We start from the raw sequence: 18,270 nt of genomic DNA, 5'->3' as shown, positions 1-18,270 counted from the left end.
TTTCGGGGCCCCGTACGCGGCTAGGCTCCCAAAAAGTCCCACACATGTGGTATCACCATACTCAGGAGAAGCAGCTAAATGTATTTTGGGGTGCAATTCCACATATGCCCATGGCCTGTGTGAGCAATATATCATTTAGTGACAACTTTGTGCAAAAAAAAAAAAAAAAATGTGTCACTTTCCCGCAACTTGTGTCAAAATATAAAATATTCCATGGACTCAATATGCCTCTCAGCAAATAGCTTGGGGTGTCTACTTTCCAAAATGGGGTCATTTGGGGGGGGTTTGTGCCACCTGGGCATTCCATGGCCTCCGAAACTGTGATAGGCAGTGAAGAGTGAAATCAAAAATTTACACCCTTAGAAATCCTGAAGGCGGTGATTGGTTTTCGGGGTCCCGTACGCGGCTAGGCTCCCAAAAAGTCCCACACATGTGGTATCCCCGTACTCAGGAGAAGCAGCTGAATGTATTTTGGGGTGCAATTTCACATAGGCCCATGGCTTGTGTGAGCAATATATCATTTAGTGACAACTTTTTGTAAATATTTTTTTTTTTTTTTTGTCATTATTCAATCACTTGGGACAAAAAAAATAAATATTCAATGGGTTCAACATGCCTCTCAGCAATTTCCTTGGGGTGTCTACTTTCCAAAATGGGGTCATTTGGGGGGGGGGTTTTGTACTGCCCTGCCATTTTAGCACCTCAAGAAATGACAAAGGCAGTCATAAACTAAAAGTTGTGTAAATTCCAGAAAATGTACCCTAGTTTGTAGACACTATAACTTTTGCGCAAACCAATAAATATACGCTTATTGACATTTTTTTTTACCAAAGACATGTGGCCGAATACATTTTGGCCTAAATGTATGACTAAAATTGAGTTTATTGGATTTTTTTTATAACAAAAAGTAGAAAATATCATTTTTTTTCAAAATTTTCGGTCTTTTTCCGTTTATAGCGCAAAAAATAAAAACCGCAGAGGTGATCAAATACCATCAAAAGAAAGCTCTATTTGTGGGAAGAAAAGGACGCAAATTTCGTTTGGGTACAGCATTGCATGACCGCGCAATTAGCAGTTAAAGCGACGCAGTGCCAAATTGGAAAAAGACCTCTGGTCCTTAGGCAGCATAATGGTCCGGGGCTCAAGTGGTTAACAGCCATGCCGTTAAAGCCGACGGTAAAGCAGGGTGGAGTATAAGCCCACTTACTGCGACAAAGTTCCCCCGAATTAGTGGGTAATTCGGGGTACTTTGTCACAGTAAGTGGGCTTAGCACTATATGACCATATAGTGTGACCAAACCCCCGTATTTTTTTGAATATGTTCAGGTGTTTTTAACTAGCCCTGCAGGAAATGTCATTCTTGTATGTGTGCGCTGTAAAATATTTTGTACTGTTTGTAGGTCTTATAGCAGCACCATCTTGAATTTAAATGCATTGTATGGTGTGCCCCCCAAATATGTTCTTGTATGTTGTAATAGGCCCTGACCAGGTTTTTGGGCTGGAGCACCCCTCCCCCTCCTCATTACCTCCTATTTAGTGGCCACCAGTGATTAGGATGTATCCCTTTCAGTTCTCCCACATAGAGGAGTTCAGCTCCCATGGTTGAGACAAAGGATCTTCCATTCTATTACTAGTGTAGGACCCACTAATTCGGGGTACTTTGTCGCAGTAAGTGGGCTTAGCACTATATGACCATATAGTGTGACCAAACCCACGTATTTTTGAATATGTTCAGGTGTTTTTAACTAGCCCTGCAGGAAATGTCATTCTTGTATGTGTGCGCTGTAAAATATTTTGTACTGTTTGTAGGTCTTATAGCAGCACCATCTTGAATTTAAATGCATTGTATGGTGTGCCCCCCAAATATGTTCTTGTATGTCTGACCCACTCTCGCCTGCCACCACCCGGGACCTAAGGCAAGAGACAAACAAATGCCTACCCTCCTAGCTGCCACAGACTGAGGGCCGTGCACCAACCCCGCAGGATTCACCACCCTGACCAAGGTGTTGTGCTGTGCCGTCCTCCCCTCTGCAGGCGTCCAAACCACAAGGCGTTCCATGTCAGTTTTGCGCTGTACTGGCTTAAACAGCCGCCCAGCGCTAGAGAACCAACAGAAAACATTCCCCTTGGCTACAAGAAAATGGCCGCCTCATACAAAAGTGTATGAAACCGCCGGGAAAATGGCCACGCTCCAAGTAAATGGCTACAGCTACAGGAAAATGGTCACGGCTCTGGGAAAAAGGCCGCGGTTCCCGCTGCAACCATTCCCCCTGCATGGCAGCTCAAACGAGGGGAGAAAAAAATGGCAGCACCCTGCTGCCAGGCACCCAGAGGACCCCCGGGCCAGGTGTCACACACCCCCTACACACCCAGCTACGCAGCGCTCCTCGAAAGGAGAGGAGGGAAAGAGGCAGGGAAAGAGGAAAGGGAGAGCAAGAACCCCCCCAGGGAGTGCCCAGCTGCTCCAGCCTGCCTAGACAAGTGGAGCCATACTTACCCCTCTTGCAGGGACTGCTGGATAGACTCCACGGACAGATCCATCTCCCGCCTAGTACGGAGTGGCTGTCGGCCATTGCAACACTGACTCAGACAGCAGTAGCCCCGTCATATGTGTACCCCGGAGCATAAAGCTCGCCGGCCACCCCGGATCAGTATGGGGCCTGTCACAGCCGACCCAGAGCGGAGCTAAGGTCTGCGCACACTCGATGGCCAGGCTGGGGAGACTACCAGGATCTATATTTATCCATCCAGTCTCCCAGCCCGGCTGTTGATTGCAGATCACAGGAAGAAAAAAAGCAAAAATCTTCAAAGAACCACTGGTCCCCACAGGGAGCCAGGTCCTTCTAGACTAGGCAGAAAAAAACTGAGCTGCTGGGAGCAGAGTGAGGGGTTATAGCCAGTAGGAACGCCCCCTGGGCGGTACTGTGCTTGTTTTTTTTTTTTCTATGTTCTGCCTAGTCCTCTCCTAAAGGTGACGATATAACCCTAAGGTCAAGATTATGGTGCTGTGTCCGTCAAACGAAAGAGAAAAGTCCCCAAGTATCAAACACAGGTTTTCTGGTCGGTAACTGACTGTTGTCAGACCATACATTGTTGCATTCTAAGTTTGCATGTGGTTATAAGCCAAAAACCTACTTGTCTTTAGAATGCTGCTGCACCTCCACACCAAAATTGTTGGTGTGTGTTACAGATTCACATATCTGCCAGGAGCAGGTACATTAATTTGTTGTAGGCACTGAGGCTTAGGATTACTGAGCCTCCCCTGTTCAGCTAGTGCACCTGTCACACAAACCGGTACATTGGCCAAAGAGTTTTGTTGTGATGTGGGCATAGTCTAATGGAAAAGGAGATTTGTTCCCCGTCAGGTCTGCCTCTCTTGTGAATGACAGCAGTAAGCTGATGCCATAGCCGTTCGATAGCTCAATAATGGCTATGGAATCTGCCTACTGACATTTGCTGCCAATCACAAGTAAAAGCAGATCGGATAGAGAACATTAAGAACATAACTAGTTCTCCAGCAGCTTTGCCTGCCTTTTGGATTGACAATGGATTGAAGTTGACTTATTTCATATCTGCAAGCTGGCTGTGTAGCAGATACGGAACTGGCCCACCGATGTCCACTTTCATTTACAACACAGGCAAACCTGATGGAGAACTAGTCTCTCAGCATCCTAATTAAGCTCTGCCCACTGTCCAAGATCAGCCCTGGGTCACTAGTTGTTAGGATGCTGGTGGACTCCTACAACACCCTCCCGCTCCCTCCTTGGCTGTCAATGCATCCCATCAATAACTGTACTTGGCTTTTTTCCCCTTGACTCAGTACATCACAACACACTAGTAGTGCAATAAACTTGTGTTGTGGTGCACTGCAACAAAGGCCCATTGACTTAGCGTGTTGGGGTGTTGTTCAAATTGAGTGGCACTGCAAGGCAACAAGGTGTGCATGCTGACTTTTTTCCTGGCACAGCATATCAACACACTAGTAGTGGATTAAACTTGTTTTGTGCTGCAACATAGGTCCATTGCCTTTGTTCGTTGCAGTGCCGCTCATTTTGAATAACATCCCAACATACTAACGTGTGCGTTCAGTAGAGCTGCACGATTCTGGCTAAAATGAGAATCACAATTTTTTTGCTTAGACTAAAGATCACGAACCCTGCGGTGTAACATCTTCTTTCACATGATACAAAAAAAATTGGGCTAACTTTACTGTTTAGTTTTTTTTTTTTCATTAAAGTGTATTTTTTTAAAAAAAATTGCGTTTGAAAAACCGCTGCGCAAATACGGCGTGACATAAAAAAACGAGACTGCTAAAAAAAAAAAAAAAAAATTATATATATATCTCATGAGTGCTCCAAGTAATTTTCTAGCAGAAAATAATGATTTTTACTTGTAAGCAACAAATATCAGAAAAGGTTTGGTCTTTAAATGGTTAAACTTCCCTCATCTACACTCCGATAAAAGAACGAAAAGATACTTTGTTTCTACTTATTCACTTGTTGTAATAAAACTTGGCAGGCTTCCTGGATTTTTTTTTTTCAGCTGTGAGAACTCTCTGCACTTGTTAGAAAGATCGTGACATGCTGTTTTGAAGTTCGGGAAGGGAAAAAGATTGCGATTTAGATTCTTAACGATTAATTGTGCAGCTGTAGAGTGCAGTGGTAAAGCATCTTGGCACAACACAAAGGTGTAAAACCTGCCTCATTCACAATCTGTGTTGTTTGAACAGCTGCCTTGCTACAGAGAGCCAAATAAGCACATTTCAACAACTTTTTTTTTTTTAACCCATTTGACTGCCATGACATGTACTACGCATCACTGGCTGTCTAGCAGAGGGACTGTCACGACCTGTGATACACATCTTTGGCAGTCAAACTGGTCAGTATACATGATTGCCACCACACCAGTCAGATGCTTTACTGCACTGTATGTATAAAAAAATAAATAAATAAAAATAAAATAAAAAAGAATCAAAAGGATCAAGATTGTATGTATATAATTTTTTTTTTGGGGGGGACGACACTAGAATCAAGTGTCCTGACTAATCATATGCACATACTTGTTCTCCAGGTAAAGGAGTCAAAGTTGTGTCCTGACGGGTACTTAAGATTTTTTTTTTATCTGTTTGGATCCCAGAGTGATCTGTACATGCTTTAATTAGGTGGGGTTCCATTAACTAAAGTCCTTACATCACAATAATTCACAATTTACAACATAAAGAATTTAATACGATGTACTTTATTGAGCCATTAAATACACAAGACAAAACATATGACCCTGGACGTTGGATAAAGGAGGGAAAAATACTATTGGAAAAGGACAGATAAAACTTTGACAATCAACCGTTAGGATCTGATTTCAGGACTCAGGACTGAATTACTGGAAAGTACAAAACTAAATATCAGCCCGCGTATATATGTATTTTGCATTTTAAAAAAAGAAAAAAAAAAACAATGTAAAAATTAGCAGTTGATGTACAAACTGATTTTTCTGGAAATCTGCATGATACAAATGTTTGTCCAGGTTTAACCCTGTAAGCTCCCTCCAGTGTATATGGTGGTGTTGGCTGGAAACTCTCCTCTTAGATTAGAGGAGTGATTTGATATGGGGATGATGTGCAAGATGGAAAGCAAGCAGCAAAAATCTGGATGGCAGCAGAGAACAGGGTGGGCTTCGGTCATCTTTGGAATGGCATTTTTCTAGCGATTGTATCCAAATTCATCTGCATCATCAGCTCTGAAATCACCATAGCGCCAGAGGTTCAGCTTAAAGAAAAAAAAAAAGAAGATGAAATACACACATATACACACACAGCCGATATAAAAGTCTACACATCGCCAGTTTTTTGAGATGTAAAAAAAAAAAAAAAAAAATCAGACCGAGATAAATCACTTTATACTTTTTCCATTCTTAGGCCCCTTTTACATGGGTCCAATCTGTTTTTCTCAGCAGGGGACCTGTCCACTGATCCCTTGCTCTACGGATGACAAGTCCATGTCTGCTCTCCTAATGCAGAGCGGACACAGACACAGCACGCTCTGCTTTAGGTGCAGTCGGATGTAAATGGACCAGCTGTCTGTTTACACCTGACGATCCTCCGATCTGATCAGCTGAAGAGGAACGGATACCCTTCCATGTGTTTTTGCTGGATCAGATTGGAGGTAGGTGGGTGTAAAGAGACATAAGTCTGTTTACATCCGCCGCTCCATAGAGAAGAATGGAGACATGCGAATCAGATCAGACTACTTGTGTGAAAGGGGCCTAAATGTGACCTATAATAACTGCAATTCAATTAAAAAAAATAATGTAATCTTCAAGGAGGGAAAAAATAAAAAGCTTACAATTATGTGGTTGCATACAGTAAATTATCAAACCCTTAACCACTTCAATACAGGACACTTATACAGCTTCTTGCCCAGACCAATTTTCAGCTTTCAGCGCTGTCGCACTTTGAATGACAATTGCGCGGTCATACAACACTGTACCCAAACAAAATTTTTATCATTTTGTTCCCACAAGTAGAGCTTTCTTTTGGTGGTATTTGATCACCTCTGGGATTTTTATTTTCTGCTAAATAAAAAAAAAAAGAACAAACATTTTGAAAAAAAAAAAAAAAAAAAAAAAAAAAATTTTTGTTTCCCTTACAAACTTTGTAAATAAGTTTTCTCCTTCACTGATGGGGCAGCACTGATGGGCACCGATGAGGTGGCACTGATGATGGGCACCGAGAGGTGGCACTGATGATGGGCACCGAGAGGTGGCACTGATGATGGGCACCGAGAGGTGGCACTGATGATGGGCACCGAGAGGTGGCACTGATGATGGGCACCGAGAGGTGGCACTGATGATGGGCACCGAGAGGTGGCACTGATGATGGGCACTGAGAGGCGGCACAGACGGGCACTGAGAGGCGGCACTGAGAGGCGGCACAGACAAGCACTGAGAGGCGGCACAGATGGGCACTGATGTACACTAATTAATTGGCATCCATCCATACCATCAGTGCCAAACAATAATGCCTGCCAATCAGAGATGCCCATTGTAGGCACTGATTGGCATCCATGGTAGTGACATCCCTGGTAGTCCAGTGTGGGCATCCTCGGGGGGGCTGCGCTGATAATCAGCACAGACCCCTCCCCGTCAGAGGAGCAGCCGAACGGCTCTCCTCTAGTCGCGTCTGACAGACGCGAGTGAGGAAAAGCCGATCAATAGCTCTTCCTGTTTATAGAAAGTGTTTACACTGTGATCAGCCGTGATTGGACATGGACGTGGTAAAAAGTTTCCGTCAGAGACTCTTTATCTAGATCGGTGTTGCGATGTGTCAGACTGACACATTGCAACAACGATCGCCGCGATGCGTGCCCCCGGGGGCGCGCAGCGGCTTGATATCCTGGTGATGTCATATGATATTGAAACCACTTTGTCATTTTGCTATATGGCGGGCGGCAAGTGGTTAAAAACTGTTGTAAAATAATTTTTTTCTTTCAAAAACATGGTATACTTGCCTGCTCTGTGCAATAATAATGCACAGAGCGGCCCAGAACTTCCTCTTCTGCATCCCCCCACCACCACTCTTGGCTCCTCCTCTTCTACGTATGCCACCATAGGAAGCCGGTTCCCACGGGGCCATGCATGCGGGCTCGATCCCAAGCTGGGCTGTGTGCATCCATTGACACACACATAGCTTAGCTTGGCCCCACCCCCTGCCCACAGGATTTAATTGAGAGCAGCAGAAGATAAAGGAGCTCTCTGTCCTGTGAATGCAGGGAGAGAGGAGAAAGCAGATACAGGGGGCACAGCACTGGATTGAGTGAGGACTTAGGCAGTGAGGCGGTGAAATTGGTACTGCAACTTTTTTTTTTACCTTAGAGCAGGGAATGCACTAAGGGAAAAACGTCTAGCCTTTACAACCACTTTAAACTAATATTTTGTTGAAGTACCTTTTGATTTTTTTACAGCAATTTTAAATTGGATTCAAGGCTGGGCCATTCCAAAACTTGGATCTTTTTTAGGTTCTTTAGGTGAATCAATTTTTATGGCCTGGGAGGCTCCCATGAGGCCTACAGCAAAAATAAAAAGGCGAAGCAGGGCCAAAGCTCTTTTGGCCCTACTTCTCCTGTGGCTCACAGGAGTGCAATTAGTTCTGCACTCCTGTGACCCAGCTTCAGATGACAGCGGGCTAAAATCTGCTGTCCTCTAATGTCACTTAGTCGGTTCAGGGATCCTGACGTTAAAGTGCGCACTGCTGGGAAACTGAGCCAGCCGCTCCCACACTGTCCATAGCCTGGCACTCCAACAAACAGTCACCATCTCTTGGCTCAAAGAAAACCGAGAACTGAGCGATCGGTGGTCTTTGTAGGGGTGGAAAGTCAAGGATGCATTAGACCGATGCTGCATCCACCTAGGTGAGTATGTATGTTTGTTTATTTTTTACATTCCTGCACTTCTCTTTTAAAAGGGAGCTACAAGAAATTCTGGTTGTACTGGTTGTGTGCCACATGTCACAAAAATATCCTGTATTCTTTATATGGCTGGGCTGTGGGGTAGAGTGGCAAGACAGAAGCCTTTTCTTACTAAGAAAAACATCCAAGCCTAGCTACATTTTGCAAAAACCTACATTGTCTAAGAGCATGTGGGAAAATGTGTTATGGTCCTAAAGTCCATTTTTGACCATAATGCCCACCATACCCACAATGAAGCATGGTGGTGGCAGCATTATGCTTTGGGTCTGTTTTTCTTTAAGTGGAACTGGGGCTTTAGTCAAGGTGAATGGACTTAAGTGAAATGACTTCACCAAAAGATCAAAGTTTTGCCAGAGCCTGGACCTGAATCCAATTGGAAATGTGTGGGGCGAAATGAAGAGGGCTGTTCACAGGAGATGTCCTTAAAATCTGACAGATTTGGAGTGTTCTGCCATGCTGATAGACTCCTATCCCAATAGACTGAATGCCATCATAAAATCAAAAGGTGCTTCAACAAAGTATTCGTTTAAGTGTGTGCATATTTATTACAGAAATTATTTATCTCGGGTTGTGTGTGTACATTGTGTGTACGGGCAATCTGACAGGAAGAGAGAATGAACTACCACAGCACCATGGTAGTTCATTGAAAACTACAAGCTGACAGACGCAAAGGCTGCCAGACCTTGTAGTTTTCCCAGTCGCAGAACACTGTGAATGAGTGACCCAGCCAGGTGGGCGGACGGAGCCTGGACCGCTCGTAACATATTACCAACCGAGAATAAGAGCATTGCCCACACAGATGTCTATGCGAGATAAAAAATGAGAAGTTTAGTTGTATAAAATTTAAAGAACCACAGGTCCAACAGGCAAACCTCCGACAGAAATCTACCCAGAACCGTACCCCTAGATCCCTTCAGGTGGTTTAATTGGGGGCGGGAGAATATATATATATATATATATATATATATACACACATACATACATACACACACACACAAGCCAACACAAAAGCCAAGTAAAGTTGTAAAGTTTACAGTAAACACAAACTGGCCCTCTAAGTCCACCTGAGAGGCAAATTCCTGGAATATCAAAGATTTGTGTACCAGAACACTGACACCCTGAGAGTATGAGGTGTCAGTGGAATGATACCCTTTGCACACCTAGGAGTAGTGTAAGCGCCGTGCTGTCTCCAGAGTCAGGTGAGTTTCTTGCAAACTTACTACAGCTGGGTGGAACTTCTGGAGGCATGTGGAGATCATAGTGTGCTTTAGAGGTCTATTCAAGCCCCTAACATTCCATAATATTATAGGTAACAACATTTAGGCAACATTGTGGAATACATGAAAGGAGAGAACTGATATACAGCCACAGGGCTGTCTACAGACCACTACATCTCCTGTGGGTGCCAAGCAGCCCGGGTGTAAGGTACATAGCCAATTGGAGTCTGAGCAGGTTGCGGAGCCATAAAAAGGAATGTGTAAATAGAGCACATGTGGACAGAAATTCCTGAGAAAGGTCAACACTAAAGTCACAAACTGAATAGCGCATCATGGACTGAATGCAAGATCACTAGCTGTGGTACAGGGAGTAAGGAAGCCTGTAATGTCGAACAAATGTGCGAAAACATGACTACATTGCCACCAGCTCTTTCTGTCCAAGTGGCTGCAAGCGCTCTGGTTGAATGTGCACAAATTCCAACTGGCAGGGACAAACCTGCATGCGAGTAAGCTTTCAGGATGGATAATTTCAGCCATCTGGCTATTGATCCTTTAGAAGCCTGGCAACCTTTCCTGTTGCCCGAAAAAAGGACAAATAACGAGCCTGACTGTCTAAAGTCCTTTGTTCTATCTAGGTAATGTAACAAAATTGTTTTGACAGCCAACATATGAAAAAAAATTTCCTTCTCCACTGATGGGTTAGCACAGAAGGTTGGGAGAACAATATCTTGTGAATGATTATGCATTGAAGCTACATTAGGTAAGAATTTTGGGTAAATCCCAAGGATAACTTTATCCAGAAACAGTTATAGGTAAGGTTCCATAATTGACATGACAGAGCATGTAGCTCGCTGATCCTGCGTGCTGATGTAATGGCGATCAGGAAAATAGCTTTAAGAGTGAGACATCTGAGTGACGTTTCTTCCAGAGGTTCAAACGGGCTCCCTGCTAGAGATTGCAGGACTACCAACAAGTCCCACTTTGGAAAATTTTTGATCGGTGCTGGCTTTGATCTTGTAAGAGCCTTTAAAAATCTAACTACCAGAGGTTCAGAGGCCACAGATTTTTCTAAGAAGACCGCTAGCACAGCACCTGTACTTTTAAGGTACTGACTGCTAGTCCCTTATCTGACCCCTCCTGCAAAAACTCCAAGATGGATACAAGTTTCTTTGGGTCTTGGGTAGATGACATGCACCATATGAGTGACTTTCCAGACTTTAGTATAGATGGTTCTGGTTACCTCTTTTCTACTTGATAGCAACGTTGTAACCAGATGGTCCGAAAACCCCTTACACTTTAGGAGCTGCTACTCAGATATCATGCTGAAAGGGACAGCCTGGGCACATCTGGGTGATTTACTTGACCTTGGGTTAGCAAATCTTGCCTGAGCGGTAGATGCCAACAAGGCCTGGTCGTCATACCCAGAACAGTTGAGAACCAGGCCCTCTGGCCAAAAGGGAGTAATTAGAATGACTGGTACCCCCTCCCGTTTGATCTTCTTTAACAGCAGTGGAATTAACTGGAATGGGTGGAAAGCATAACAGAGGTGAAATCTTGATGATGCGCCAGGACATCTGTCCCTAGTGACCCATCAAGATTGTTCAGAGAAATAAACTGAGGAACCGGAGCATTCTCCTTTGAGGCGAACAGGTCCACCTCTGGCTTTTCCCACATACTGGAAATTATCACAAAGACCTACGGATTCAGAGACCACTCTGCTTCCTGAATGGGGTACCTGCTTAGGACATCCCCCACTCTGTCCAGGGTCCCCTTTAGGTGGATTGCCGACAAGGACAGAAAAGGCTTCTCTTCCCATAGAAGAATCTCTGTTGCCAGTGCTTGTAAGGACTTGCTTCTTGTGCCCCCTTGTCCGTTTAGATAAGCCACAGCTGCGACATTGTCTGTGAACACTTGAACATGGCAATACTGGAGATCCTGAGCGAATATCACTAGAGTTAAAGCGATCGGCATTTAACTCTCTCCAATTTGAGGACCTTATCACCTCCTGCTTGGCCCAGCTTGCTTGGGCAAAATTTTCAATTAAGTGGGGCCCCCATCCCCAGGAGCTGTTGTCTGTTGTCAGTCTCCTTTCAACTGGGAAGGCCCAAACCAGACCCTTTGATAGGATCTCCCAATTCCTCTACCACCATAGTGACCTCTTTACTTTGGCTGTAATCTTCACCTCCGTGTCCAGCGATCTTAAGCTGTGAGCCCATGACTTCAGTAGGAAGACTTGTAAACTCCTGAAGTGTAGTCTCACCCACTGAATAGCCGTCATCGTCAAGGTCAGAACCCATAATTCCGACATTATATGCCTTATCGTTATCGCCTTGTTGGCCTGCAGCATCAACACTGTGCACTGAATCTTGTCCTTTTTTTCTTGCAGAAGAAAAATCTTCTGTTCTATCGAATTGATCTGATAGCCCAGAAACCAAACTTCCTGTGATGGATCTAGGGACGACTTCTGGAGGTTCAGAATCCATCCTAGAGATTACAGATAGTTGCATGCCCTGACCAAGTTGTTTTGTAACCTCTCCCTTGAGGGAGTGAAGAATAGAGGGTCATCCAAATAGGAAATTACTGTGATTTCCTGAAGACGAAGCGGAGCTAGTGCTTCCACCTTGGTAAAGATCCGTAGCGCGGATGACAGAACGAACGCTGAGGCCTTGAACTGTAGATGATGAATCACGCCTTCCATCTTTACTGCCAACCTGAGATACCTCTGGGACTGGGGTGAAAATGGGACATGCAGGTATGCATCCCTTAAGTCTATTGACGCCATGTAACATTCTGGGGTCAGTAGATTTCTGACTGAGAAAATAGAGTCCATCTTGAACCTTCTTAACCTGACGGACTTGTTCCGAAGTTTTAGGTTGAGGATTAATCGGAATTTTCCTGTTTGTCTTTTACCAAGAAAATGTGAGAATAAAATCACTGTTGCCGCTCGGACTACTACACCCTGCTGCATCAGCTCCTTTAACATGGACTTCATGGCCAGGGCTTTTACTGGATCCTTTCGGGTATTTGTCACAAGAAATCTTCTTGGGGGAGATTCCGTAAATTCTATTGTGTAGCCCTGAGAAAGAGTTGTCAGGATGAACTGATTAGATGTTATGGCTGACCACTGCGGAAGGAAACTTTGCAGCCTTACACCCACCCGCAGGCTAGAGTCATTGTGATTTTTCAGCTTGAGCAGGAGGATGAAAAAGGACTGCCCTTGACTTTAGCTGTTTTTGCGGACCAATATTTCCTCTTCCTCTGGGACTTCTTGTTCTGCTCCTGAGCTCTTTGAGGTAAAAAAAAAAAAAAAGGCGTTTTTGGGGTTGTTTCTTCTTCTTTACCGGAAAGCACTTCTTATTGGCTGCCCTGTCTAGGATGGTATCTAGATCAGGACCAACGAGGTGGTCACCCGAAAAGGGAATCCCACAGACCTTAATCTTTGATGCAGCATCGCAAGCCTTTAGCCACAATGCTCTTCTTGCCAAATTTGTAAAGGCCGCTGATCTGGCCGACATTCTAATTGCTTCAGCTGATATGTCCGAAATATATGCTACCGAGGAGGACAAGGTAGTGATGGAATCTAATATCTCCTGCTTGGGTGAATCTGCTAACACGTGAGCTTTTAGCTGTTTAACCCAATATTATAGGTTTCTAGCTACGCATGTCATAGCCATGGCTGGTTTTAAAGTGCTCATGATCGATTGCCAAGATCTCTTGAGCAAAAGATCCATTTGTTTATCCATCAGATCCCTTAGGATCCCTGTGTCTTCAAAGGCTAGGTCGGTGGGCCTAGAGACATGGGAGAAGGCAGTGTCTAGCTTGGGGACCTTATTCCATACCGCAGATGGGTCTTCCTCAAAAGGAATGCATCTGTTGTGGGCCCTTGAGAAAAAGGTTTTTTTTCTCCAGTTCTTGCCATTCTTTCTTTATGGAATCCGAAATGACAGAATGTACCGGAAATGTTCACCCCTTAGGCTCACTTAGACCCGCATACATATGGTCATGCAGTGTTCGCTCCTTTTTTTCCTTCGCTTAGGCCAAGGGTAACTTGTATGGCACCAAGAAGCCCATCAACCTCTTCCAGGGATAGTTTAACCTTGGAGGGGGCCATTTATGCCCCTTCACTCTCCTCCTCTTCCGAACCATCATTGGAAGGAGCGGAGGGTAGTTTTTCCCTGGTGGAAGGACCTTCCGATAGAGTCCATAATACCGGGACAGAAAGTGAACCCTGGGAAGACTCAGATGTAGAGGGCTGGCTAGCAGCTGGATTGACCAATGAGTCACAGAATGACTGAATCGTGGCATAAAGTTCCTTTTCTACTGAGGTAACCAAGTCATCACAGACGGAAGCAGATTCTACTTTGGTTAAAGAAGCAATGCAAGTGCTGCATAGGGCTTTCCTCCAATTCTCTCCCATTTTAGCTTTGCATCAGGGGCATCTCCCTTTGCCTGGGTCAGAACTTTTGGCTTGAGAGAGGAATCAAAAAAGGAAAAAACAAAAAAGTGACCTGTTGGGAGTGAAAAGGAAGACCGGACCCCCAAGTAATGGAACGGGCAGATCAACTGCCCCCTACCCTGAGCCTTGCTGGTGCCTGTGCCTGTCCCCACCGCTGCAGACGCCACATCCTCCATAGCGGGTGTGCAGCGCTCCACTCGTAGCTTCACACGCCACTTCCAGACTCCCATAGTGCCATTGCACTGGACCGGAAGCGGAAATAGGTGCCAGCTCCTGCCCTGCCTCCTTCCCCTATGCTCAAGCGCCAGAAGTTGACTCTGTGACCTGCTCTTAGGAAGCGTCACTTCCGGCATGGCCGAGACACTTCTTGGCCCCCGTAAAATGGCAGTGGTGCACGCGCAGCCCTGGCAGACTGGAGAGGGTCAACGGACCATCAGCAGCTCTAGGGGAAAAGAGGAGCCCGTTACTGCAGCAGAAGCTGGTAAACGGGAGGGCTGGGGTCTTGAAACAAAGGAGAAAAAACAAAGGTGAGGAACCCCTGTCTCTCAGGACCACCCAAGAGATCATGGCTCCCCCATAAGATGTTCCCTCCGGGCTAAAGGAAACACATTAACTGATGTGTGGTAAGGAGGTGCCTCCCTTTAAAGATCTGGAGGAAGGAGGCGTTTCCTGTGGTCCAGTGGGAGGAGTCACTATCTCTTAGGTGCTGTCCTCAGAGACGCCTTGGGAAATAAAATGCATCAACAAAAAGTACCAAAACAAAATCAAAAACAAAAGGTCTGCTGCAACAGTTATGCATTCAAGACAGTGAGCACACATTTGGCAGGTAGTAACAAAAGTAAGGTGCTGTTGTACTACTCTTGCTTTACATCACTACTGGTAAGGGATCCCGACCCGGGGAATTGTGGGCATGTAGAAAAAGACAGGAGCTCCCATAGGCACAGGAATATGGAAAGCAGGCATCTCCTGGATTATCATTCCCTTTCCTCAGGTGCTGGACTTTGGTGCAGACTCTACTCATTGCGGTTCAACCAGGAGGCCGCCTCGGTTGCCAATTCAAAGAATTGGGTCTGGCCATTAGCAGTAACCCTAAGTTTAGCAGGGTAAAGCATAGCATAGGAGAGCTGCAATGGCCGCAGCTTGACATGGTTGAACTTGAAAAGCAATCTCTTCGCTCCATTATCCACCTTCTCCCTGGCTAGTCTCAGGATAATTTCACAATCCTTGTAGTTAAGGAGGCGTGCTAGCATAGGCCTTGGAGGGTAGCCTTGAGTTAATGAACAGGGTGGAGTGCGATGAGCCATTTCCACCACAAATAACGGGGTAAACGCCTCTTTGCCAAAAGGTGTCTAGAAACCTAGTCTACCCTCTGATTTTCTGGCATCCCCACTATGGGCACACTATTGCGGTGTAGCCTGTTTTCAATATCATCCATCACTTTGTGGGAAAGGACTGTCTGCTGGGCCACAATTTTGGTGTCCCTGGTGGGGGGGTATTTGATCCTCTAGATCACTGACAAAACTTTCCACAGCAGTGGTTCTTTCTCAAATTTTTTGTAGCTCTTGATGAAGGAGGGAGATTTCCTCCTGCAAGCCACCAAAGTACTCTTTAAGATCATCCCCAGGCACGGTACATTTGTGCACTGCCTTTAGCATTTCACACAATGGGGGCTGAGAAGATTCCCCCACATCTTGGTCTGGAGTTGCCCCCATCTGTGTCACATAGTGCAGCAGGGAAAGTGTTGATGTTCATGTCAAGCCTGCATGACAATCTCTGCAGGAGGAGAGGGGACAGGGTCCGTCTGTCTGGCCATACAGCCTGAGAGTTTCTGGGCATAAAAGAGCATATCCCTTGGCTGCTGATTCCCAGGATTGTTTAGCAGAAGATTTACTCACAGGGTCAGGAGATTTCTCCCTCGATCCATGCTGCAGCAGAGGGGTCTCTGGGGGCAATTTTGGTCATCCGCGGCCTACTCTCTGCTTCTCCCCGTGGCATAGCGGCAGCTAAGAAGGGCACTGACAGGCTAGTGTGGAGCTCTGGAGTATCTACCTGTCAAGTGTTTTAGGCGGCAGGATGCAAGCTGGGAACCGAATAATTAGGATCACATGAGGGAGCTCTGTGACGCATGCCCACTCACATGCCCGTCCAGGCCACGCCCCCCAATCTATTCCAAATTAGTAATGCTTTAGCGATTGTAAACACTGTTGACTAATCATTTATGTGCTTTCTACACTGTATAAATACCTCTTAAAAAACAACACATTTTGGGCCTTCTCCCCGGAGAAGGTCCCCACATGTGTATGATTTAATGAACATTTTTATGTTCACCGTAAGGCAAGTGGTCTTGACTGAATTCCACAACACAAAGCAAGCTTTTCAGTCAGAAGATGATTTCCAAACATGTCTAGGAAGTCATTGTAATTGTACTTTATACTGCAGTTAAGTTGGTTTTATACAAGCTGACCAGAACAATAAGTCCTGACATGCAAAAACAGCATCTAACATTATAGAACAATAAAAGGAGCTCGTCTGTAGTAACTATCACAATATATCTACTTACCCTGGCAGCTTTTGCAGATTCCTGAGCGTTAAAATACTCTGCAACCTGTTTATAAAAAAAAAAAAAAGAATATAGCATTACGTACGTTAACATCTACTACAAAAAGAGCAAACTAAATTTAAGTATACTAAAATGTCATAATTACAACACCAAAACTAAGGTTTTGTCACTCTTAGTGCATCACATTCACCAAGTTTAACTCCTAGAGCAGATTAACAACAAACTGCTGTGATTCCAGAAATCTGAACATCCATTGTGAAGAGGTTATCGTGTCAGGGATAACGCTTGCGAGGCTCAGTGTAATGTAGAAAGCCAACACATCCCCTGATTGCAGAGCTGTAACGAAGCCCAACAAAGCTACTGATTACACAAGCTTGTAGAGAAGTCAGTTTGGATCTGCCAACAAAGACAGTCAAGAGGGTAGCATGATCAGAAAAGCCAAGCATATTAACCCGTTTTCTAAAATAAAAATGGGCAGAAGAAGAGGAGAATAGTTAGCTTGCTAAAAGCAGTTTCTTGCAATATTCTAATGAAAAATGTGATACACTTAAGATCGTTAACTTGCAACCAGAAGCACCGAGGTGCAACCATACCGTAGATTTAATGTTTTTAATGTAGGCGCAATAATCATAAATCAAAGACCTGCAACTAAAGGAGTTGCAATTAACTAGATTTTTGTAAAATGATCAAATGTTCCTTCTGGACAGGCAGGAAATATTCTTCAGATGATGCTGAATCAACAAACATATGTATTTTAGTTGCAATAAGGACAGCGAGTTGTCGGCTTAATCATGACACACTTCATCATGTCCATAAGATTGGAAGGGACAGCTTCCAGTTCTTGGATGCTATGAATTTTCACTGTATTGATTTACATTAGCTGGGCACTGGGGCTTATAGTAGTCAATATCGTCAGCTGAATATCAATTAAAATTACTCCTGTAAATAAGTCCGTTAATGAGGTATTGAGTTGTGCAGGGGGAGGGCTGTGGCAGCCACAGTTTGTCAGAATGAGTTTTTTTGTCCTGATGTGGCCGCAAGATACGTATTCCATTAAATTACAGGTAATTTGGACACTGCCAGCTGACACAGTATACCTCATTATTTGTATGCTCTCTGCAATGAGATTATATGTATCCGAAATGTACATTATTCTATAGAAATATGTACCAGAATTACTAAGTATCAGATCATCATGACCAAAAGGTGCTCCATGGTTGATTAATCCTGTTATTCTCACACTGATCTAGCTAGTTCAAAAGGCCTCACACATTGCTTGCTTGACAAATTTTACTGAAAAAATTGATAAAATTATTTATATATGGACTTATTTAATAAAGTGAATCTGACAGTGAAAAAGTAGTCACACGGGTGATGTGAAATTGCCCCCCAAAATGATTTTCAGCTAGAAAGTAGTCCATCAACAGATAACCATCAGAGTAAACAGCAGATTTTGTACTTTTGACAATACAAACAAAAAAACCTTAGACTTATGAGCATGAGCTGTAAAAATTGAATGCATCATTGTGAGATGGGTGTTAATGCTTAACAGCCTAACAAAAACTGTCCTAGACC

General features: G+C 44.4%; 1 protein-coding gene across 1 annotated transcript in view; it reads right to left on the bottom strand.

The window, feature by feature from the left end:
• Positions 1-5,219: 5,219 nt before the first annotated feature.
• Positions 5,220-18,270, bottom strand: part of SND1 (staphylococcal nuclease and tudor domain containing 1) — a 957,459-nt gene continuing 944,408 nt past the window's right edge. Inside the window, exons 23-24 of the mRNA XM_073619298.1 lie at positions 16,696-16,740; positions 5,220-5,765 (exon numbers count right to left, since the gene is read on the bottom strand). Of these exons, the coding sequence (XP_073475399.1) occupies positions 5,700-5,765; positions 16,696-16,740 (111 nt within the window). The 3' untranslated portion in view covers positions 5,220-5,699. The remainder of the gene's footprint in view (positions 5,766-16,695; positions 16,741-18,270) is intronic.

The sequence above is a fragment of the Aquarana catesbeiana genome, linkage group LG03 (genome assembly GCF_042186555.1).
Source record: "Aquarana catesbeiana isolate 2022-GZ linkage group LG03, ASM4218655v1, whole genome shotgun sequence".
Lineage (NCBI taxonomy): Eukaryota > Metazoa > Chordata > Amphibia > Anura > Ranidae > Aquarana > Aquarana catesbeiana.
This window is presented reverse-complemented; position numbering and strand designations above follow the sequence as displayed.